Source organism: Alternaria viburni, assembly GCF_023758015.1.
Source record: "Alternaria viburni strain BMP 2772 chromosome Unknown scaffold_12, whole genome shotgun sequence".
Classification (NCBI taxonomy): Eukaryota; Fungi; Ascomycota; class Dothideomycetes; order Pleosporales; family Pleosporaceae; genus Alternaria; species Alternaria viburni.
This window is the reverse complement of record NW_026055781.1, coordinates 43,427-66,204: the sequence shown is the minus strand read 5'-3', so window position 1 is coordinate 66,204 and position 22,778 is coordinate 43,427. Positions and strand designations below refer to the sequence as shown.

Sequence of the window (22,778 nt, the reverse complement as noted above, 5' to 3'; positions counted from 1 at the left end):
AGCTATGAGGATTGAGCTCGATATCGAGGACACTGATCTTTCAGTGCTTAGAGAAAAACAACTGAAAGAAAGGGTTGACAAAGAGATACAGGGCGGCGCAGTCTTCCACGCCTATCCCGACATTGGGCTGAAAACTCATAGCATTCGGAATGGCCTCAAAACTTGGTTCAAGAAGGACAAATGGTGGTTCTTGGCTATATTGGGTACGAGTCTTCTTTGCTCGACTGGATACTTTTTCTTTCCCCATTTGTTACACACTTTCTTTCCCAATTTGTTCTTCTTCTGGCTCTGTGGAGTTTGGGCTGGCCAATTCTGGGCTTTCTGTATAGGTACGACTTTGGGCAGTCGACTGCTCATCATCCTGCTTCACAGCCTTGTGGCTGGAGTTACTGTAGGCATTCTGGGCATTCTGGAAGCATTGTAGAGCAGGTGGGTCATGGTGCAAAATGTCATCTTTACTACGCTATGCTCCGTAAAATGACTAGGCCGCAGTACGTGTAGTGGCCCCTAGCCCACTATTTTACACTTCTGCCTGTGCTGCCGTAGAACTCCATAACCCGTTAACCCTCAGAATACGCCAGACGCTCCGCTCGAAAGAAATACCACTCCATCTCAGTTCACCTGACCTTTGCTCTGTGCGGATGCAAGGCTTTGGTCAGTTGCATAGCGGGAACCGTCGTCCTCTTCCGAGTACAGAGTCTGATCGCCTTTACCGCCCATCTCGACGAACTCGTTGGGATTTCGCTCATCGGCAGGCCTTACCTCTGCAGCACCATGGGTCTTGCCGTTCATCTTCGTACCGTTCTCAACTCCATTTTTTGCGTAAACTTTGACAGGCTCTTGGCCTTCAGCGGCGTTGATGACACGAGTGACCTTAACATCATTAATGCTACTAAGCATAGTGCGCTCCCGTTGTATCTTGCGCTTGGAGAAATCGAGCTTGGATATGGCCCCGGTAAGACCGTCTGTGCTGTCGGTGACGCTTATCTTGTCTTGCGTAGTCCACGGGTGCTGCAGGCATTCATCAATCGATATCCGTTTCTCAACATCGACTGTGAGCATCTTGTCGATGAGATCCAGCGCAGGGTCGCCAACGGAATCCCAGTACGGTGACGGATAGTCGAAGCGGCCCATTTTGATCTGTTGCGATAGTGTGTATGGGTTGTCCTCACTGTACAGCTCGTCTGAGAATGGAGGAAATCCACACAGGCAGATGTACAGGACGACGCCCAATGACCAAACGTCGACAGCTCTGGTGTAGCGGCGGTGGTTGGAATTTTCCAGAATTTCGGGCGCAACGTCTGGAAAAATTAGCATACTGTTGTACTTTGAAATAGGACAACATACATGACGGAGTTCCACACAGTGTTGTTGTGAAAGATTCTTCACCGATAATTTTGGCAAGACCAAAATCAGCCAGTTTGATCGACAGATCCTTATCTGTGAGCAAGATGTTCTCGGGCTTGATATCTCTGTGTACAATGTTGCGCTCATGCTGTTATGTGTTAGCGTTGAACCAGAAGGATATCTGGGGACTTACCAGGTACTTAACCGACTGGAATAATTGTACGAACACCTTGCGTGCCTCCGTCTCGGTCAACTTCTGTTTCATGACGATCCAGTTGAACAGCTCGCCCTCAGTCGCGAGCTCGAGCACTAGGTAGACACCATCATCCTCATCAAATGTGTCCTTGAGACAGAGCAGCGCCGGATGGCTAACACTCATAAGCACGGCAATCTCTTGCTGCAGACCCTCGACCTTGGACTTCTCGCCAGGACCAGAACGCTTCTCGAACTTCTTCACTGCGTACCGTACGCCGGTCGCTTTCTCTGCGCAGAGGTATACTGAAGCAAAATGACCCTTGCCTAACTGCTCCTGCATGGTATATTGTTGTCGGAATCGGTGGGTGTTGCGCTTCAACGGGTATCTGAAGACATAGCGGGCTTGGTCCAAGATGGCAATCTCGTCACCTTCGCGCAACTCGCGTCGCTTGTTCCGTCCAACGAAGATGTCGTTGACAAATGTTCCGTTTCCAGACAAGTCTTCGAGTACAGCGACAACATCGCCGCCCTTCTTCTCTGTGAACAGCAGACAGTGCCGGTTTGAGACGGTGGGTGAACTGAGGACTCGATCTGCAACGTGTCAGACAAGCGCTCTTTCGCAGGGACTATTACCGCGACTTACCGCACTCTCTGTGGCGACCGATGAGGTAGCCACCTGCTGGTACACCGCGCTCCTGCTTCTCCCTCTCGTACCTATCCTCCTGCTTTTTGTACTCTTCTTTGCTTACCCGCTCTGTTCCTTCGGTCTGGCCAACGAGTCCCTGCGGAACGGGACAGGCCTGTCGCCGGCGCAGTACTAGCACGTCTTTGTCCCGGCCATCCATAGGCACCAGGTAGCCCCAGACCTCTTCTTCCTCTTCATCTTCTACGGCGTACGTCCGGCTGTCGGGCGGGTAGACGAACTGGGAGAAGGGCTGGGTGTCGGATGGGGGCGACGAGAGACCACCGCGTGCCTGGCTTGGCTTGCTGGGCGGGGGGCTCTGTGTGCCTTCTTTGTAGCCTTCCGAAGCATCTCCGGTGGATTCCTTGTGGGTTACAGGCGACGGCAACGGTCCCTGCTTAAGACGGCCGTTGGGAGGCGGCGACAGGCGCGAGTGGCGAGTGCGCTTTGGTTCGGCCTCTTCGCCCTGCGAGTACTACAGCAATTGAAGCGTCAGCGCCCGCTCCCAGTCACATACTTGGCAGTACAACGGCTACCTACGCGGTTTCGCTTGAGCTGGCTTTTCTCAGTCTGGGCCGGCATCTTGACAACAAGGGCGAGTAGTGGAGTCGAGACGGAGACGGCGACGGAGACGGGGTCAATGCTGGCGCGGGTATGGCTGTCTAGATAGGCAGCATAGTGTTGCGAACGATGGAAACGAATAGTAAGGGCGGGCGAGTCTGGGCCGCTAAGCTGGACTGAGATTGAACGTCCGTAGGCCCTCGAGCCTTGGACGATGTTGCAGGCAGCCAAGCCTGGAGCCGGGGAAGTCGCGTCGCACCCCTGCCGATTTGCGCGTGGCGAGCCTGCCGCCCTGTTAAGTGGCCCGGAGTGACGCACCGGCTACACCTCTGCCACCCATGACAGCTTCCTCATTTGCATTACTCAGCCCGAACGAAACCACGCACAAGCATGCTTTCAGGTTTTCCTCTCCTCGATGCAATTGAGTTTGAGCAGGCCTGCGATGCGCTGCAGCGATGCTTTCAGCTGCGAGGTAGCGCGCAGCACGAGTGGCTTTCCGTGGAGAAGAGGCACCGAAATGGGTCCGTATATCTCAACATTACCACCCATCTGCCGTTCTGCGCAGATCGACCTGCGGTGCATGATCGGGACGCTATTGAAGACGAGGAAGTAGTAGACGACGACGAGGTGGGTGACGCCAGGGCCCTGATCTGCCGATACGAGCTCAGTTCAGGTAGGAAGTTCTCCACGATGCCGTAGCACCCCAGCCAGTTGTAGACTACGATGTCGTCCTATCGGATGTCTATCGCGTGCCCGTCTTGTACATCAGCATTCGTGACCCTCAGCACCGGTACCCGCCGACCATGACTACGTTGTACGAGCACTTGGTCCCGCCACAGTTCAAAGCTCAGACAGAGAATGTTGGTGTCATTGGAGGCATTACCATTACTGTGAGAAGTGCGATCCCATGTAGTGGATTCAACTAACCATCGCAGGAGCACCCACTCACCAACAGACCCGTGTTCTTCATCCATCCATGTCAGACGGCTGATGTGATGGAGGCCAGTGTCGAGAGCGTCATAACAGCAGATAAGTATCTGACCATATGGATAGGGGCCATGGGAAAGGCCGTTGGTCTGAATATGCCGTTACAACTAGCAATACCAAACGATACTTGATATTGACATGCTTGATTTACAATTCGTGTCACAGTATAATACAACTACAACCGCATCCGTACACTTGCCTTCTCTAGCTCGCCAATGTTGCCCATACCCGCCAGGCTCCACTTCTCCGCCACAAAGCCCTCATTGACTTGGTGTCGTAGCATCCCACTTTCGGCGTAGTACTCCATGATCGACCGGGCCTCTTCCTTGGTCAGCCCACCGACATTGATAATGTCAAGCCCCTTGGAGTCGCTGTGGAGATCCTTGAGAGCCTCCATGACGCGCACGTCTACGCTCTTGTAAGGGTTCCATTCTGGCAGTTTGTCTGCAGACTTCTGACGGGCTTCGGCTGCTTCGATGCAGTGGTCCATCGCTGGTGACGTAGGGGCGTTTGATCGTGATGTTGCGCCGAGCACCACGCCGCCGTTGGGTAGTTTCCTTTGGCCTGAAAGGTGATCGACGAAGTGGCGTACAAGAGTCAGATCGTGAGCGTGAATTGGCTTTACTTCTGCAGACATGTACTCGGAGTGGCGCATGATATGCGACAGACCATCGAGCGCAAGCAGAATTTGTGGACGGCCGGGCAGAGATAGTTCATTCCATAACGCAACAAAGACTGGCCATGATGCCTCGGGGTTGGCCATACCAAGCGCCGCCAGCTCTTTCAGTGTAGCACCCGCAGGTAGCGGCAGAGGCAGTTCAGGCTGCGTGCTCAGTTTTGTGGCAGCAAGGAATGCTCCGTTGGACAAGAGGATTTGCTGGAGAAGATTTGCCGTGTACGTATCTTGAGTATATTGCATCGGTTCTGAGTTGGGAAGAGGCGCATAGTCTGTATGCGCGTTGACGAGGGTCTGGGCTGAGAGTTGTCAGTGGCATGTTTCTGTCTCGAAACAAAAGTCCATACCTTCTGGGATGTTGATCACAAACCAGTCCCGTAGAAAACCCATAGTAAGGCCTTGAAGTACCAATGTGCTCTTCCCGCTCATTCTTTGTCCGCACACTATCCGTCTTATTGTCTTCTTGGAGCTCTCGGCCTCGTTGAACAGCCTCGCGAGTTCAATCGCCTCTTTCCTCATCAACACGGCTGGTCGGCGGAACAGACCCCATCCTTGGCTTGTTTTGAATGCCTCGACGGCTCGCAGCGCATCTACTACAGTCTCTTGCGGCAATCCCATGACCTTGCCCTCATTCTGTTCGCTGAGGACATTGTCCTTGGTGAGGTCCCGCAGCGAAGATACTTCAAGAGCGTTGTCGTTGCTCAGAACGATGCGCTTCCGCTGGGCTTTGCGCTCTCCTTGGGCGGGCCGCTTGCCCGAGTCACCTCCCGATGCTCCTCTGCCCTTCTTCGTGTTCAGAGACTTGACACCCTTCTTGGGGGCGGCGGTCATGCCCTTCTTCTTGGGTCCTGTCACGGCGTAGCGGGCAGACGACGTGGAAAAGCAGGCTATCTGGGGGCGTAGCACGCGCGGTGCAATGCATCCATGGGCGGTGGCATCAAGCGACAGCTGCGAGAAGCTCCGAAGACATGTGGAAGGTGGCATGACGTGTGGTCGAGGCTCTGGCCCTCCGCAATGGGCGAATTGGCGATGCGAGAGACGAATTCTGTGATGGTCGCAGCCTCGGGAGTCCGCCGCTCGTGCACGGACTCGAAATTTATTCTGAACTTTTGGCAGCAGGCGCGCAAAGTGAAATTCTACCCAAACCACTCGACCCTCGCAAAATGTCAGACACCGAAATGGACGGCGGCGTCGCGCTTGGTGGCACTTCGCCCACGCATTCCCAGCTCGCCGACGAAATCAACGGAGGCGCCATGGACGTCAAGTCCAACGGCGCACCTTCCGTCGCAGACTCGACCGTCTCCAGCCGACTGTACGTCGCATGCTTGCTTTGTCCTCTACCACACCGTTGCTGACTCAACACAGACCCGTCACAGTGAACAAGCCCACGCCCTTCACCTTTGACCTGGGCAACCTGCTCGCAAACGACCCCAACCCCGTCCCCGCCGGCGCCGACGAAGCCACCCTCGCTGCCACTGCCCGCGATGCCGCTCAAGCCCTCATCAACCAGCTCCTCTCGACCTGCGAAATCAAGTCAAACTCAGAGGGCGTCCACCTCGTGCTCCCCGCGCCGACAACACCCCTCCCCCGCGAGAAGCCTATTCCCGAAGCCAAGGAGCCCACCAAGTGGGACAAGTTCGCTGCGAAGAAGGGCATCAAGAACACGAAGCGCGACACCAAGCTGGCTTACGACGAGGCCACGGGCGACTGGGTACCCAAGTGGGGTTACAAGGGCAAGAACAAGGCGGGCGAGAACGACTGGCTGGTCGAGGTTGACGAGAAGAAGGAAGCCAAGACCGGTGAGGCTCACGACCAGAGGGCGGATAATCGGAAAGACCGGAAGGAGAGGATGCGCCGCAACGAGAGGAAGGAACGCGCGAACAGCGTCAAGTCTCGCAAGGTTGGTGCGTGAGCTGGAGCACTTGACCTTTACCTGAGAGAGGCCAATTTATAAAACGACATGCATTGGGCGGCGTTAATCTTACGGCATGTATTCGACTTACGGGCGCAGGGCTAAAAGCTTGCGAACTTGCACTTTATTGATTCTTTCCGAGGCTGCAACATTGTCTCCCAGATACCATGAGCAACCACGCCGTCGAATATACCATTTCTGCACTTTATCGAGCTACGCGTTTACTATCCAAGTGAAAATGAGTCGGAAGTTTGGAAGCTTACTTCAACAAGCCAAGGTTCAGAAGTTTCGACAGTGCCATGTCTATTGCGACACGCCTAGAGTCCGCTCTACTGTTCTGCCTAAGCTCCAATCCTACATTTTAAAGAGTATATAAGAAATCTGGCCGCTGGTCCCCCATCTCCTCAATCTCTTTTTCACTCTTACCCTCAATCCAGTGGTCCCGCGCCCCCTGCCTCCTCTTCTTGTTCTCCCATGCAAGCAGAAATCGGGTCACAATGCTACCGCCAAGCAGCCACAACGTCAGATACGCCAGAACCACACCATGTCCCAGGAAATAGCGCGGCTTATCCCTGCTGCGGTAGATGTTCGACGAAACGACGCCATTGATGTTGCCCCAGCCTATCACAAAGCCAAGGGTGACGCCACGCTTGTACACGCCCTCGACGTTGTTGGCGGCCCAGGATATAGTGTTCGCTATCGTTGCTAGTGGAGAATGTTAGAACCAAGCGATCCATGCTGCTAAATGAGTTCACTTACGATAGATACCCACAGCTCCCAAAAATGTGCCCGCGTACTGAACGTTCGGACTGGCAGACCCGAGCAACATGGCAAAGCCCACAATACCAAACAGCGAGACTCCCATGTTGCAGTAACCCCTTTGTTGCGTGCGATCAGCAATATAACCCACTACCACCGTCACCACAGCTGCAACTGCATACGGTGGCACGGAAAGCAGGTTCGCTGTCGTAGACTTATAGCCCAACCCAGCTATGATGGTGGGCAGGAAGAGACTGAAGGCATAGAGCGAACCGTCTGCGCCCATGTAGATGATGCTGAACATGAGCGTCTTCCAGTCCTTGATAGATTGCCAAAAGTACTTGGTCTGGAACTCTTCGTGCGCAGCTGAGGCCTGTTTATCGGCGCGTAGACGGCGGAGAACGCGCGCTCGGTCGTCAGGAGAGAGAAATGTGGCTTCGGCGGGGAAGTCGTGGACCATCCAGTAACTTGCTATTCCTACGAAGATGGTGGCGAGACCTTCAAGGATCTGGGGTTATTGTCAGCAACATGGTCACAGGTAAGAGGAAGCGTTCAAGTTGTACTTACAAAGATCCACGCCCAGCCTGGCTTTCCTCCTACGCCTCCCATCTGCGCAATTCCAGCGGCGAGTAGGCCACCAAAACTACCAGCTAGAGCGGCAGCCGAAAAGAAGATTGCAGCTCGGATGCCGAACTCGGAACGTTTGTACCAGCAACTCAGGTAGTAGTTTACTCCAGGGAATAGTCCTGCCTCAGCACATCCCAGCCACCACCGCTACGCATCGTCAGCCAAATAATCCTTAACATAGGATCACCAGATGCAAGACTCACTGCAGTCATAAGACCAGCATAATTATGCACTAACCCCATACACGTCATACAAATCCCCCACCAGATCATGATAAGTGGCAAGAAGATACTCGGGCGTAACTTCTTCAACAGCACATTGGTCAGCGGCTCAAAGACGGAGTAGCTGACGAAGAAGATGGTTAGACTGGCATTGTACTGGCCGTCAGTCATGTTGAGATCTTCTTGCAAGCCATCGACTTTGGCGTTGCCAATGTTCGTGCGATCTAGGAAGGAGATCAAGTAGAGGAAGGAGAGCCATGGAATTAGTCGGAAGTCGAGTTTGCGGAGGAGGGCTTTGTCCTGTGGGTTGGGGTGTTAGTATGTATATGGCAAGGAGCTGAGATGTGGCTTACATGCGCAGCGCGTTCTTCTTCGCTGAGACCGGCGTCGGGATCAGGTAGGTTCTCGATTGTGTGGACATGTTTTGCCGTCTCAACATGCTCCTCGCCGATATTCTTCTCTTCCTCGCTCGACCTATCGATTGGCCGCTCTACTCCAGAGGCCATGTTGTTAACGTAGACACAGGGCGTGAGCTAGTAGCTGGGCAAGATGTCAAGCCTCAAACAAGCCTCTTAATGAATTCCAGTGCCCAGAGCGCAGGAAATGGTTCGCGCAGGAGCGTCAAGCAACAAATCGCGGTCCGAAAGAATCACAAGTCAGTAATCTCAACCATGGAACTGGGAACTTGCTTGTCCGGAATTACCCCTCGATCAGCGAGCGAGACGCTGTCCCTTAAGAACGTCACCGACTGTCGAACCACTGGAGAAAACGGCTGGGGTATCATCAGCCCGAGGCTATTGAGCCGCCTATCATCTAGTCCACTCATGATGATCTTATTCCGATGACGGCAGGGACTGGTGTGCATTTCTCCAGGATCCAATCCCCACCATCCACTCCCTAGCGCTTGCCGATCCCTGGCTTCACCATGGGAATTTCTCCCGCGGAGAGTCGGGGTTCAGAAGTAGGAGCGAAGTGCCGTTCATGTGAGTATCTGACTGACTGTATGATGATGCTGAAACTTTGATTCTATATCCTCAGCATTTACTCATTTCCTTGGATCTTTCCATGTTCACAGCGGTAATGAGCTGTGGTTGTGACGAAGAGGCTCGTGTCGCATGTGGCCCACTATTCACATCCCCCGCTAGTGGCCGTCTAGAAGATACGATACAGCGTCGACAGAACGTATTCGATGCCGCCTCATCCTGTGAAGCAAACGATGTGCACATTCGTTTCAGATCTCAACGGCGCAGCATTATCGATGCCGAGCATTGAGGCGTCGCATGCCGAGCTTTCAAGCGTGAAGGGCGTTGCAACGTGTGCGGGGGTCAAGATGCGGGGGACGGCTAAGCTTCCACATAAGCATGCGCTTGTGACGTTGCTTGCTTAGACATCACCAAGTGCTTATCTGCTAGCAATGCGGATATAATCGTGCGGAATTAAGCACTTCTTGACACTGTAAGTAGAAAAATGTACAGCTTCTTAATCCTTCTGGCGGGAGAGTGTCAGTAGATCCCATGAAGGAGAGGCGCGGATTGATGCGCTGAAGCAAGGCTCAATACCCGTCCATTCGGTGCTTCCTGCCGGACTTCCCTACTGCGGTAGTGCCGAAATCGCTAAATGCTTCAGCATGGAGCCACTATGATAGTACCCACACAGCGTCTCGTGACCAACAATGTGGATATACCGTAAATTGTTCATGATCGTTTTCCAAGGCACGCGCCCGCGTAATCATCCGGTCTGTGTGTAGCCGCGATTTCAGAAGCCTGTTTCTCACAAGTATCTTGAGCCAGCGCTCCACTCGATGCGGGCCCGCTCTGGTCGATTTTAGCCTCCACATACTCATTCCCTTCTTTCCTTTCAGGTATGAGGCCGAATAGCCCGGATCGCTTTCTGACGATGGCTAAAATGACCGCGACGATGACATTGAGTCCTGTGAACGCCAGCATGACTTGGAATTGCCTATTGTCTGGCACGGTGGTACTAATCAGCATGTATGTCTCGTATAGCTATATTTCCAGGGAATTGAGGCTTACAGCTGTTACCAAAGACAACACCAACACGATCCCTCGCCGCATCCGGTAAGTGAGCAATCAACGATGTCGAAGTTTGCATTTCCCTGATTTCCTCGCGACTCAAAAAACTGGACAACCCTGTGTTCAAGTGCTCGCGATGGATCGCAGAGCAGATGGCGACGGCGACACATCCGCCAAGCGTCCGCACCATGTTGAGCGCTCCGGTACCGACAGCGATGTCCTTTTCTGGAATTGAGGTAGCGACAAGCACGAAATATGGCGGACTTGCAAGACCCAAAGCAAGACCAGTAATGATTTCGTAACCGTACAGTCCAGGCCACAGGTGAGAGTAGGTCGGCAAACTACTTAGAAGTCCAATACCAACGCATACGATCGTGGTCGAGCCAATCAAAACGATCTCAACTGGTGCCTTCTTTACTGCTAGTCCAGACGCCATAGCACCAATCGGAGTCACAACGGTAGCAGGCAACAGAAGGATACCGGCACGCTCCGCGCTTGTAAAGTTCACTCCCTGAAAGCGTTGTGGCAGCTGGACGAAGACAACGTAAAATGCGAATCCTAAGAGAAACTGACTTCTGTCCCGTTGTTAGCGGAGTCCGACTGCAGTGTTCCAGACTTACAACAGAGTCAACGCCATGGATGCATTCCGAAGAAAGTGTACAGGAAAGACGGGGGCTTTCTGCGTTCTGGACGATATCCAATACTCATACAACCCAAAGAGTACCAGGAGAGCGATTCCAGCTACAAGTGGTCCGATGATAACACCACTGCCCCAGGCATGCGACGCACCGGCTTCCTGAAGGGCGTAGATGAGAGGTATAGGCCAGCAGACAGACATGATGCCACCATAAATGTCCAAATGGCGTATGCGTTGCAGATTCGTTCTACCGTCGTCGAATGCAGGCATCGAGAAGAACAACATTGCCATTGCGACACCGATTATGGGGCCACTAATGCTAGTCAGCTCGCACAGCTCGATAGTCCGCGCTTTGCATACTTCATGAAGAATATCCATCTCCAAGTTGTTCGATCAGCGATGATGCCACCAAGTAGAGGTCCTAGCAGGTTTGCCAAAGCGAATACTGAGCTTACGATCCCAGAGTAGAAGCCAATCTTCTCAGGGACAATCATCTTCATGATGGCGACGAATGTCAGGCTGTAGAGGCCAGATCCTCCAATGCCTTGGAAGGCGCGGAACACGATTAGTTGAGTCATCGTCTGCGCTCCGCCACAAGCCATGGAGAATACCAGGAAGATTGACGCGCAAAGTAAGAGGAGACTCTTGAGGCCCCAAATGTCGCTCAGCTTTGCTGTGATCATCAAGAACGCTGCACCGTTAGTCTAGTGACCAGACTCCCGAGCGAATGAGTCTTACAGTTATATGTAAGTAGATACGCGGTAATTAGCCATGCCGCCTGCTCCAGAGCGCCATAATCACTCGAAATTTTGATGAGCGCGGTCGTGACGATGGTAGTGTCCAAGGCAGATAAGAAAAGACAAAGCCATAGTCCAGCGATAACGACGTGTAACCGATTTGAGCTGATGTTCGGTACGATTGGCACAGCGGGGGGTGTGATCTCGCCCGTAACCCGGCTACTGTAATTATCAACCATGATGTTGTCGAGGTCGAGACACTTGTCCGTTCTCCGTCTTACTATAAACTACCAGCCACGTTCGGGGCGTAAGCATATGTGCGAAGGATGAAGCCCCTGCAGCAGATACAGGGCTCGCACGGATTGAGCTCAGCTGTAGAAGGCTGCATCCGTCCCAATGGAACGCATGCTTCTAGGCTGCAGCGGGGTAAGAACCGCAGGCTCGAGATCTGCTGCATTGCGATGCGCCAGACTGCAGAAGGTCCGCATGGCTTTGACAACCTTGGAAGTAGGACGCCCTGTCCCTATGCTGCGGTCCTTGCGTGTCCAAAGCGCGTTCGCTTGGGGTAACGCGTGGAGGAGAAGCCGCTCTTCCGGATTTTCTCCCCTTCAATACGGCACTTTCAAGGATCTCTGCATCGCTTTCCATCTCACAACTGTATGCCATCATGATGATGCTCAACCGAAAAGCATGGGGATTGGTACTGGGTGAGTATGGTAATGTTGGATACATACACCGCATGCATGCAGGCATCGATGCGGCTTACAGCCACTGGAAGCCGTGACGAGCGGACGCAAGAGCTGGAAACCCCCTATTTCCTTATACCCCCTTTAGTCGTCTTCAGCGATTTCCTTTAGTCGCAGCGCTTTCTTTTGAACGTAAAGTGCAGGTAACGACTGTTGGTTGGTGTTTGTGGTTTCAAGCCCGCCACGCGAAACTCGCGCGCGCCTGCAGCTGTGACGTCAAACGCCGATGGGACGCGACTTCCATCCTAGCAGTACCGCGCTCTCACTTCCTTAGGTGCATTGCCCGCGTCCACATCTTCAACGACACTCCGCTATCCTGCTCGTGTAGGGCGAAAAATGCTAATTCCATTCTCTTCTACTTTCCTTTATCGCAATGACTTCAATCTCGTTTGAAGCTGCTCTCAAGCTGCCCGACAACGACGCGTCCAATTTACGTCTCTACAAGCTCGTCTCTGCACGCGACTTCAGCAGCTCGAGTCTTTCTTCAGTCGCGCAGGACTATTTGACTAGTTTCTGCGATCCTGGTCTTTCTTTAATCCGGCGGCGATGGATCGGCATCGCGCTCGCAGGCATGCTGGAAATGCCGGCGGTGGCCACACACATCGGGGCATCGACTAAGCGTCTACGCAATCTGGGAGCCATCATCCTGAGCGAAACTGAACAGGAGCAGATCAAAATTATTGCTGGTATCATCATACGGCAGGCACTGGAACAAGGAATCGAGTACAGCAGGTTCTGGTCCACGGGAAAAGTCGGACACAGCGCGCCGAATTTTCCGCTCCAGGCCGATGCCGAATGGATGCAGAAGTTCCAGGGCTTTCTCGATATTCTGAGCGACCTGGCACTTGCGAGACCAACCAGCGAGCCCTCTGTCATGTACCTAGTCTCACTATTCGCCACAGATGGGTTCAAATGGCGGGAGTCAAGCGCTACGTTTCCTATCGCAATCATTGAGGCTGGTGTGCTGACCATCATTGCGCCCGATGAGCACCTGAAAGACTGCCAGTTTGTAGACATACCAGTCGAGCACATTCTGAACACGCGATCAGAACCGTCGAAACTACACAACTCACAGGCTCAGCGTACAGAGCACGAACCATGGGATCTCGTCATGACACTCACGTCTGAGCCCTGGAGCTACCGTCTTAATTCCACGCAACGCATTGCGACTGATCTATCGCTAATGTTCAAGCATTCTGGCGACGCAGTAGAGTGGGAGAGTTGTATCAAAGCCCATCAGAAAGAACGTGAGCCTCGTTCGAAAGTGTCTCGAAACTTGCCTATCGATGCGAGCTCGCCTTCGATCCGACAGTCAAACGCAAGAAGATCGCTCCGAAGTGGCTCCCAGACGCTTCGCAAAGAGCGCATCACCTCCAAGAAACTTACCGCAGACAGTAGCGGTGCGACAGCCCTGCAACTCCCGTCGCAGCATCCATCGTCGACATCGAAACGCACGTACGGCAAGGGAAAGCTACCCCGTGTATCTAAGGCCACCAAACAAAATACTTTCAAAAAGCTCAACTCGGAAGACGAAGCTCTCGATGTGCTTATAGAAAGCAACAGAAATATCCGCAATACTTCTTCGGACACATCGGGTGTTGCTTCATCTCCCCGAAGAAATTTACGAAGCTCAAAGGCTGCCTCGGACAAGGAGCCAGTCAAGACTAAGACCAAGGCACGCACATTGCATAACAAGAATGGAGCAGACGACGACGAAGATTTTATACCAAGTCAGACGAGGCCGAAAACAAGGACAAACCCCAAACGCAAAGCAACACCAGATCCCATGACCGATGATAACCCGAGAAAGAGATCCCGTAAAGAGCCGAACAAAGGTCCGAAGTCGACTGTGACCGGCGCAAAACAACAGGCGAAAACTCTTCCGCTGGCGAAACCATCAAAACCTCCATCATCCGTCCCTCCGTCACGACACACCTTGATCGGAGGACTTCTGGGTCTCCAAAGACCTGCCAATATCTCCGAGAGCCCGTTCAAGAAGCCAACATTACCTGCAAGAGTCGCTCAAACACCGTCAACTCCTACCAAACCGAGTAGAAAGCCTGTGGGAGTACCAGTGCGGCCCCAAACCCCTGTGGAAGCACGGAGATGTTCTGGAGATGATGCTTTGCACTACATGGCATCTTCACCGCCTGTGGCTGATGAGGCCGAAGAGAATGATGAGTGGCATCATGCGATTGCTGTCGAGACCGCAATGCTCTCCAGCAACAGCAAACCTACCCCCGCGTCACCAAATGCAGAATCAACAGCGATCTCTGGTCACGCTGATTGTGAGGATATAGCCTCGGAGAAGAAGACAGGAGATTGGCAGACCGCGAAAAGCGACCCCTTTGGCCGACGATCTGCTGGGAAGAAGGCCACATCGTTCATACGCCGACTGACTGGAGAAGGTTCATTGAACGAGGACACAGCCCCTGCGATTGACGTTTCAAACGAGCGGCCTTTGCTAGTCGCGGGTTCTAGCGCAACTGAAGCCTTACCTTCAATTGCAGCGAGTCGACCATTCCTACAAACGACGCCTTCGGGTGGGAAAGAAGCGACTCTTACAGAAGGAGATACGAACAAGGCGCACCCAAATCCCAAGGTTGCGAGCCCTTATACGGGCACAACAGATCATCAGACACAAGAGTCGAGAGATCAAGGAGGAGTGCAACAAAAAGACGACACAAAGAGACATCACGAGCAGGCTGGCACACACCCAAAGCCCACAGCGCTATCTAAAGAGAATACAACGACCCGAAAGGTACCCGAAGATGCGGCAGGAAACAAGACGACTGTACCCACCTTGTTTTTCACCTCGCGGTTCATCGATACTACTCAGCCAACTGTTCAGGCCGACCAAGAAGCCACTGAAAGGACAAGGAACTTGCTCGGAGAGACTCGGCAGATCGTGGACCAACCGCAACAGCTCAACGAAGGGATCCGGCAATTGAACGATGGCGGGCCTATCGAGCAGGCGTATCACGAGGACGATACTCTGATCGGTGGCGGTGAAGACAATCAGGAAGCTGACAATGACTTCTTCGACGCTTCGCCAATACATCTCCAATCCTCCCCGCCACACCTAGGCTCTTCTAGTAGCCATAGCTCGACCTCTGCCGTACGCGAGCCATTGACGGACCCACCTCTGCCAACATCGCAAGCAGAAGAGATGGACTGGGAGGCGAGTCTGCAGCCGCACCAGCGCGATCTTCATGAACTGATGATAAGGACTTCCAAGCGGGTTATGCAGCACATTGTCGGCAACGAGACTAGTGTAGACGACATCGCTGAGATGTACGCGCAGGATGGCGAGCATGTACTGAGCACCCTGATCAAGCGACACGATACCGACTACGAGGATGTCTTCCAGGGTATGGAGAGCACAAAGGGAAAACTCCGGAAAGAGCTTCAGCGCGCCGCCAAGCAGATGGCGAAGGACAGAGAGAGGGTCGCTGCTATTGCTTGATTCTTGTGGAGTTCACCATGCAATCTTATGAGAGAGATCAACGCTTAATGGGGGAGGATGTACCATGCAGGACATGAAAATGTATGATAGTAGAGAAGCCTCTTCACGAGCAAGACGACCACATGACAGCAAAACACAGGATTTTAATAAGTAGGCATCAGTAGTTACCAGCACCACATATGAATACGATATCTTGTCCCATACAATGGTCAAAGGCTCCCTCAACCAGTACAAGACGCGCCATCATGTGTCGAACTCTCACGAGAGTTGCGCTGGGAATTCTGTTCCTTACTCTTCCCCTTCTCAACAATATGTCTCATAGAGATGCCACCCCACGGCAGACCCGATAGCGCCTGTCTCGCATCAATCTTCTCTGGTTCAGGCGATGCATATGCGCTTCCAGCTTGTCGCTGATTCTCAACGTCTCGCTCCGTCTCCTCTTTCTGCTCTTTTACTTTGTCGCCTGGTTCATGTTAGAGTAGATCGGATAGCTATTACACTTGGTGCTACGAACGAAATCTTCTTTGGGCGAGTTTGTTTTGTATCTTGCGTCTTTCGTTGGGGTCTTTGATGTCGGACCAGGAATTGGGCCCGGCTTCTGGAGAATCGTTGCTAGGTGCGAGGGATGTGCTTCTCGAGGTGGGCTTGTTGGGGCTGGGTTGTTGGGTTTGGGACATGCTTCCAGTGGTGGAGTCGTAGTGATCAGGGAGTCTGGTAAGGTGATCTTTATTCAGGCGGTACCTTCTTGAGATAGTTCCTGGAGCTGTAGAGACAGTGTTGATGGAACTTTTGCTTTGGAGTGATCGCGACTCGTAGCTTTTACATGTGGTCAAGACAGATGTCTTGTAGAGGGTGAAAGGCCGACTGGAGACGTGCTTGTTGTTGGGAAGTAGCGTATGGGTGTAGAGATATACTAGTGTAATGAGGTATTAATCTGATATGCGGGCCCATAGCACATGTTTCTATTGTTACGTGATAGTGAAGGATCCATCTCTCAGCCGCAAGACGTAAAGATTGAGAACGATCCACGGTACCAGCACACTCAAGCCCAGCCGATGGGGACTGGAGGCCTTGAAGCAGTGGAGTCTGTAATTAAGATGATGACGCTGATATGAAGAATTCATGTGCAAAAGGGCACGGCTGAGGTCTCGAGAAGCACCGAAGAGGGTCGCTCATGGTGTTCGGTGAGTAGCTGCGCAAAGCTAACCCGTTTTGACGCTTGTGGTCTGGTATTTTCTCGGCCCGCCAGTTCTTTGGAGCTTTGAATATTCAATGAGTGTACAAGAATTTCTAGATAGGGACTCACAGGACCAAGAAACTTGAATGACTCTTAGGCTCACTCGTCAGCACGCTGCAGCAAATGCTATTGGAGACTGCCATTCCTGTACCTGTACATAGTATTACGCAATTTCCAGGTGAAGTTAGACTCCATTATATTCAGGACCTGCATACCTCGCAGCGGGCGCGGGATGACCGAGCCATTGTAGCCTTGTCGTTGGGCTGAGGTATCAACAACGCTCTGTCGGATGGGCTTGCACCAATAGCGCATGTACTAGTAGGCTACCTTCTTGACTCTACACTCCAGCTCTTGCTCCAGAGGCTCACCGGTAATCCTTTTCGCGGGGATAGCCAATGAGACAAGAGCGTTGTTGACCGTACTGTACGGGCCAGCTTGATATACGAGATGTGCCTTGAAATCAACCTTGGGACAGAAGGCATGTGTCAATGAGTCATGTTAGAGTGGGGCATCGTGAGAACAACGACAGAGTTGCAACAAAAACGAAGATCCCATCCTGTCGGCCAGCGATCTCGAAAGCTGGGAAGCAGCATTAGAGATGAGGCAAGCAGCAGTAGTTCCTAGGTGCTGTAAACCAGAGATGCGGTCGGCGCAAAGCTCTCTAGACCTTTTTGGGTAAGCTCAAATCGCGTACCTGCACCTCATTCGTCAGATCCTGCCAGCCATGGGAGGTTCAAGGATGTATTGACCGCTCTGCAATCTCATACACCATAGCTTGTTACTCTTGAACGTTCCTTGACGAGGAAGCGAAGTTCAAATATAGTATCAGTTGCGCGTTTATTCAGTGCAGCTTGCGACCTTCCTCATGCCGCCCTCACGCCCGGCTCTGCCGCATCGGCATCCTCCACTTTCCTGCGCATGTTGCTCCAACGTATGCAGAACTCGATGTCAGAGTGTGGGGTATCTCCTGGGTCCTAGGCGTATCTATCTAACAGTAAGGATATTCGGTGATTGTGCGACTTGCCAACATATGTTGCCTCGTTTGAGAAAGCATCAAATGTGCTCACGGGTGACGTGAGCGGACAAGAAGAACGTCTGCTGCGTTAGACTATACAACTTTAGTAGGACTGGTTCGCAGGGCTGTAGTCTTTGGCAAACACAGGTCGAAGGATTGCGGACCGATTCCACCGCCCTGCAGTCGTCTCCGCAACTTGACAAGAGCGGAGCTTTGTTCGGCTCCATTATGACGACAGGGCATTTGACGAGTTCTTTGCCAATGCGGAGCGTTATAAACGAGATATGTCCAGCGGCAGCGTGCTGCGGATGCTCGGGACGTGTCTGGTATTGTACCACGATCAATGATTTGATTGTGGTTTGGAACGTTTTCATTTCAAACTTGAAGATTAACTTGAACGAGCAACTACCTGATCGATGGGAGGGATTGCGAATGCATCGCTGCCAGCTCCATCCTTCACCTACGTGAGACGTCTGAGGGGCGAGGCTGAGCAGCCTTCCCCCACAGCTCGAATATGTTCAAGTAAGCTGGAACGAGAATACCAAGGGTGATCGTCCTTAGTAAGGATCCGCTCGTGGGCCACGATTGGTAAAGCGTGGTGCAACACCAAGATCGATCCCTTTGGTACGGCCCGTCTGAGATCAAGATGAGTTAGTTCACTCTCGGCTACACAACCTTCCGGTATTTGCGCTAAGCCCTTTCCCAATTCTATGGCTTAGCCGCCAATGGATCAGTGTAATAATCAGATCGAAGTCAAGACTCAAGCCAAGCCAGTTTTCGGGGAACGTATCACATACAGTGTTGAGCCAAAGGTCAGATGATCCACCGTTACCTGACTGCTGACGGCTTTAATATCTCCAACCTACACAGTTCATCAAATACACCTTGCTGTTGGCGAAGAACGTGGCTCTCACTCTTGGTAAAGACTCGAGAGGAGCTCTGGTTCTCGGCAGTACCACTGGCAGGTGCCCTGCATACTGGATACAACGGATCATTCGACCACTCGACATCGTCTTCATGGGAATCCCTTGTTGTTGAACCTGACAGCTGCTAGAGCCGTCAGTCAAACTCTTTCTGCTTGGTCGATACAGCTTCCTCATGCTCTCTAGCAGTCGGCCTACGAGGTCGTATGTTTCAGCAGTAGTCCAAATTACCTACATTGGCATTCTTCGTAGACCATATGCAGGCAGTGGCCGTCCTTGGTAGAAATCCAGACGTTGCATGTGTTGTGAGGCAGCAGTATATGCCTGACATAACATCTAGTTCTCATTCTGAGATTGACGTTCGCGATCAGCAGGTAATGCTGTAAAGTGAGTGGTCTGGCCCAATGACGGACCAGCGATGGCAATATCCTAGCTTTTCCATGTGCTGTACAGGTGGCGGGAATCAAAGTCGATCATACAAAAGAGGAAGGTAGATAGTGAGGGCGATCCGGCGAATCTCGTCGACGGGTGCTGCTCACAATGTAAAGTGTGGCGAGATGATCGTGTGGCGGGTGTGGCGTAGTGACAAGTGTTGCTTTTTGACAGGTGTGGGCTATCCCGGCTTGTCTGCATCGAGGCCAAATCGCATCAAGGACTGGTAATGACCATGGGCGTCAACGGTCAAGTTGGATGCGATAACCTGTTTTGCGCTGCGGGCGGGTACCCAAGCCGGACGTACCTGACGATCTATAGGCGGTCTTCGATGCGTGGACCCATGGTGGTCGTACCGAGCAAATAAGGCGCGGCGCACATGGCAAACAAGGTCTGGTGAGAAATGACGCATGTCACGGTGGCTGAACAGAGGGGCGCCGTTGGTAGAACTTGAGCAGTCTAGGCTGGCAGACGACTTCAGCCTGTAGGGCATGGATCGGCGGGCGTTGGCGGCGAGGTGTCTTGTTGGAGCAACACTCGGCTGGTTTGGTGTGTCGGCAAGAACGGGTAGGCTTGGGGAAGCAGCGAGCGGCGGTAGAGGCAGGCGCGAGCAGGATGGGCTGCGCCACCACACCGGCTCAATGCTGCTCGTCGCGTCTAGCCCGACGCAGGCTGGGAGCATTGGCAGGCTCAGCTCAGGTGCGCGCGCCGTCGCGGAGTCGCCATGGCAGAATCTTCCTGGAGGGCGGGCGAGCCTCGTCTCGCGGGGCGTGTGGCGTCGACGTGTCTCGTGTTGCGACGCAGTTGTTTGGAGAGGCACGTCTTGGATGTTTGGCGGTGGGTCGTTGCAGCGCAGCGTGGTTGGCCGCGGCGATACACAGCCCCAAAAGGCTTGCGTTGTTCCGTTGAAGCCGCCGCGCTGCACTGAGGCTACCTCTTGTCTGCTGCCGAAGTCCCAAGTCCCATCGCCGGACTGTCTTCTCGTCTCCTCCAAGTGTCTGCACCCATCGCGCGCTCCATTGCACGGCAGCCGCTCGAGACTGATCCCGTGACTGTCTGCCAGCGTCGCCGTCTTTGAGCGCACGCCCGCACGCCCGCCTGCTTACTTAGCCCGGACTCGAACCATCATCAGCCACAAGAGTCCCCAACGGGCCCTCGTCATCGGCACCTTGACTACCAGACGACCTGCACCCTACGACCCTGCGACCGCTTAGTTGCACCACGTCCAGGATCGCGATTCTGCTCCCACGTCCGCCTGCACGTCGCACATCGTGCCGACTGAAGACCCCTCCTCCACGGCCACGCCTCATTTATCGGCTTCCTCGAGCAGCGCCTCTGCACCCGCCTGCCTCGCGCCGCCGCCGTGCTTGCGCGTCCCGTGGTTCTCGTCTGCTCGGAAAATAGCCAGCAGATCGCCTTGGTTGGCCCGAGCCGCAATTTGCGACCGAGGGCACATGCGAGCAATCTAACGTCCGTCAATTGCGAAGCTGGCGCTTTCCACGGCCCAAGTCTATCTGGAGTGTTGGTAGACGACGGCCATCTGCGCCCTCACCAGAGGCTGCATCGACCCAAAGGTTAGCCGACCCATGCATGCGCACCTACTCCGTCTGCATAGTCGAGACGGGTGACGCGCATGCTGTCATTGGAAAGAGAGAAGCCATGCTGACCCATCTCAAAGATACGCTCATTGAACCGTCTCGCCGCTCTACACCATGGCTGCCTCGACGCGAGCAATCACGCCGACGCCAACCGGCCCATTCACCACCCACAATGGGCCTAACACCCCAGGTTCTACCGCGCGCAATGCCAACGGCGGAGCGACCTTTGGCACCCATCTCACAAAGTCTCCCGGCGGCTTGTCGCCTCGACTCTCGCCTCAGCCGCTCACTGGAGCCGCCGCCATCGCTGATGAGCGCCGCTTCCGCGAACAGTCCGCGAGGCAGACGAGCCCTAATCCCGCTGTCGCCGCGCTGCAAAGTCTGAACGGCACTGTCCAGTCCATGAGCCACCCTTCAGACGCTCCGCAACAGTCGGCGCCGATAAGCAACAAGGCTGACAAGACGACGAAGCCGCTCATCATTCCCGACCAGATCAACGTCACGGGCGACAGCATGCAAACGAGCCCCGTCAGCCTCTCGAGTTTTGGCGATGGTGACGCGCCGAACGCGCCGGGTGCTTCTGCTGCGGAAGGTGCTGCCACCGGCAATCCAGGCCGGGAAGGCGCGCACCAGCAGCAACCACAGCAGCACCACCACCAACATCACCACCAGCTCATCGCACCGAATCCCGGAGACAACCCAGGCAACCGCGCCTTTACGTTTCCTGGGCCTTTGCCCCCGGAGCCGGATCCACGTGCCCCGGCCCGCCAAATGAGCCTGCCTGGATACGGCCAGAATACGCCCAAATCGCCCTCCACCAAGCGTCACAAGTGCCCATACTGCTCAACCGATTTCACTCGCCACCATAACCTCAAGAGCCATCTACTAACGCACAGTCAAGAAAAGCCTTATGAATGTCCCACGTGCCAGGCGCGTTTCCGTCGTTTGCATGATCTGAAACGTCATACGAAACTACACACCGGCGAGCGTCCGCACACGTGCTACAAATGTGGCCGCAGGTTCGCACGTGGCGATGCGCTTGCGCGACACAATAAGGGTCAGGGTGGCTGTGCGGGCCGCCGCTCTAGCTTCGGCATGGATGACGATCTCGGAGACAAAGGCGACGAGGGCATGGACGGTGTCATTTACACTGGCGAGCCTGATGGTGAGGGCGACGAAGACGAAGACGGTAGTCGGCGAGTCAGTGAGCCGGCACGCAAGCGACAAAACACTGGGAACTCTACCCAAGGTTCGTATTCTCACCATTCCAGCACATATCCGCCTATTGCTGCGAATCGAAGCTCGAGCAGCCAGAACAACTTGCGCCCTTATTACCCAGGGTCTTCTGCGCAGCCGACTAACGTCTCGCCCAAAGCAGCTCCCACTAGCATCTCGTCGATCCAGAACGCAAATACGCAGTCCAATGTCTTCGCCCAAGGTGGCATGACGGAGAGTCCCAGGCCGTTGTCGCCAGGGCAGCAGGAACAGCATCGCCTGGGGGCGCCAGAAAATGGTCTCCCGGGCTCGCGATCCCCCAGTCTGTCGCATCACTTGCATCAGCAGTCAAATTACACTCGCGGGCGGGGGACACCTCCTGTTGGTTTAGCTCCGCCCAGCACAAGCAGCGGGCCTCACCTGCCATCTCTCCCTGGGCTCAGTCCTATGCCCCCTAAGCAGGGCTCTCAAGGCGGCAAAAGCAATGGCCCTAGCATGCTGCAACATCAGACCATGGCCGCTCCTGGTAGCAGCTCGCAGCCGGGCAGCATGTCAAGCCACGGTGGAAGTGGCGGTAGCATGCGCGAAGTCATGGGCAGCCAGGTCGATGTGTGGCAGTACGTTCGTGATATAGAGTCTCGCATGGCGAGAATGGAAAAGGAACACAACGACAAGATCGCCACGCTGCAGAACGAGATCACCACGCTCCGGGCCCAGTTGGCTCAGCAGCATGTCAACAACACGCAAGCCCACCAACAGGCTCAATAGCGTG

The 22,778-nt window shown here is 53.9% G+C and overlaps 7 protein-coding genes across 7 annotated transcripts; 3 read left to right on the top strand and 4 right to left on the bottom strand.

Moving 5' to 3' along the window:
* Positions 1-612: 612 nt before the first annotated feature.
* Positions 613-2,806, bottom strand: J4E79_006039 (uncharacterized protein; the record flags this gene model as incomplete). Its single annotated transcript, XM_049354914.1, has 5 exons — positions 613-1,301; positions 1,348-1,495; positions 1,541-2,133; positions 2,186-2,699; positions 2,765-2,806. The coding sequence occupies 5 exons, from the start codon at positions 2,804-2,806 to the stop codon at positions 613-615; spliced, it is 1,986 nt and encodes a 661-aa protein (XP_049210310.1).
* Positions 2,807-3,947: 1,141 nt separating this feature from the next.
* Positions 3,948-5,432, bottom strand: J4E79_006038 (uncharacterized protein; the record flags this gene model as incomplete). Its single annotated transcript, XM_049354913.1, has 2 exons — positions 3,948-4,747; positions 4,796-5,432. The coding sequence occupies 2 exons, from the start codon at positions 5,430-5,432 to the stop codon at positions 3,948-3,950; spliced, it is 1,437 nt and encodes a 478-aa protein (XP_049210309.1).
* A 179-nt stretch (positions 5,433-5,611) lies between these two features.
* Positions 5,612-6,360, top strand: J4E79_006037 (uncharacterized protein; the record flags this gene model as incomplete). The annotated part of the gene is made up of 2 exons (XM_049354912.1): positions 5,612-5,760; positions 5,814-6,360. 2 exons carry the CDS (start codon positions 5,612-5,614, stop codon positions 6,358-6,360), a joined length of 696 nt encoding a protein of 231 aa, XP_049210308.1.
* Positions 6,361-6,721: 361 nt separating this feature from the next.
* On the bottom strand, positions 6,722-8,473 carry J4E79_006036 (uncharacterized protein; the record flags this gene model as incomplete). The annotated part of the gene is made up of 5 exons (XM_049354911.1): positions 6,722-7,065; positions 7,120-7,627; positions 7,687-7,893; positions 7,950-8,267; positions 8,321-8,473. 5 exons carry the CDS (start codon positions 8,471-8,473, stop codon positions 6,722-6,724), a joined length of 1,530 nt encoding a protein of 509 aa, XP_049210307.1.
* Positions 8,474-9,119: 646 nt separating this feature from the next.
* J4E79_006035 (uncharacterized protein) lies at positions 9,120-11,137 on the bottom strand (the record flags this gene model as incomplete). The annotated part of the gene is made up of 5 exons (XM_049354910.1): positions 9,120-9,163; positions 9,742-9,933; positions 10,001-10,575; positions 10,621-10,950; positions 10,998-11,137. The coding sequence occupies 5 exons, from the start codon at positions 11,135-11,137 to the stop codon at positions 9,120-9,122; spliced, it is 1,281 nt and encodes a 426-aa protein (XP_049210306.1).
* Positions 11,138-12,493: 1,356 nt separating this feature from the next.
* On the top strand, positions 12,494-15,586 carry J4E79_006034 (uncharacterized protein; the record flags this gene model as incomplete). The annotated part of the gene is made up of 1 exon (XM_049354909.1): positions 12,494-15,586. One exon carries the CDS (start codon positions 12,494-12,496, stop codon positions 15,584-15,586), a length of 3,093 nt encoding a protein of 1,030 aa, XP_049210305.1.
* Positions 15,587-20,905: 5,319 nt separating this feature from the next.
* On the top strand, positions 20,906-22,774 carry J4E79_006033 (uncharacterized protein; the record flags this gene model as incomplete). The annotated part of the gene is made up of 1 exon (XM_049354908.1): positions 20,906-22,774. The coding sequence occupies one exon, from the start codon at positions 20,906-20,908 to the stop codon at positions 22,772-22,774; it is 1,869 nt and encodes a 622-aa protein (XP_049210304.1).
* Between the last annotated feature and the right edge of the window lie 4 nt (positions 22,775-22,778).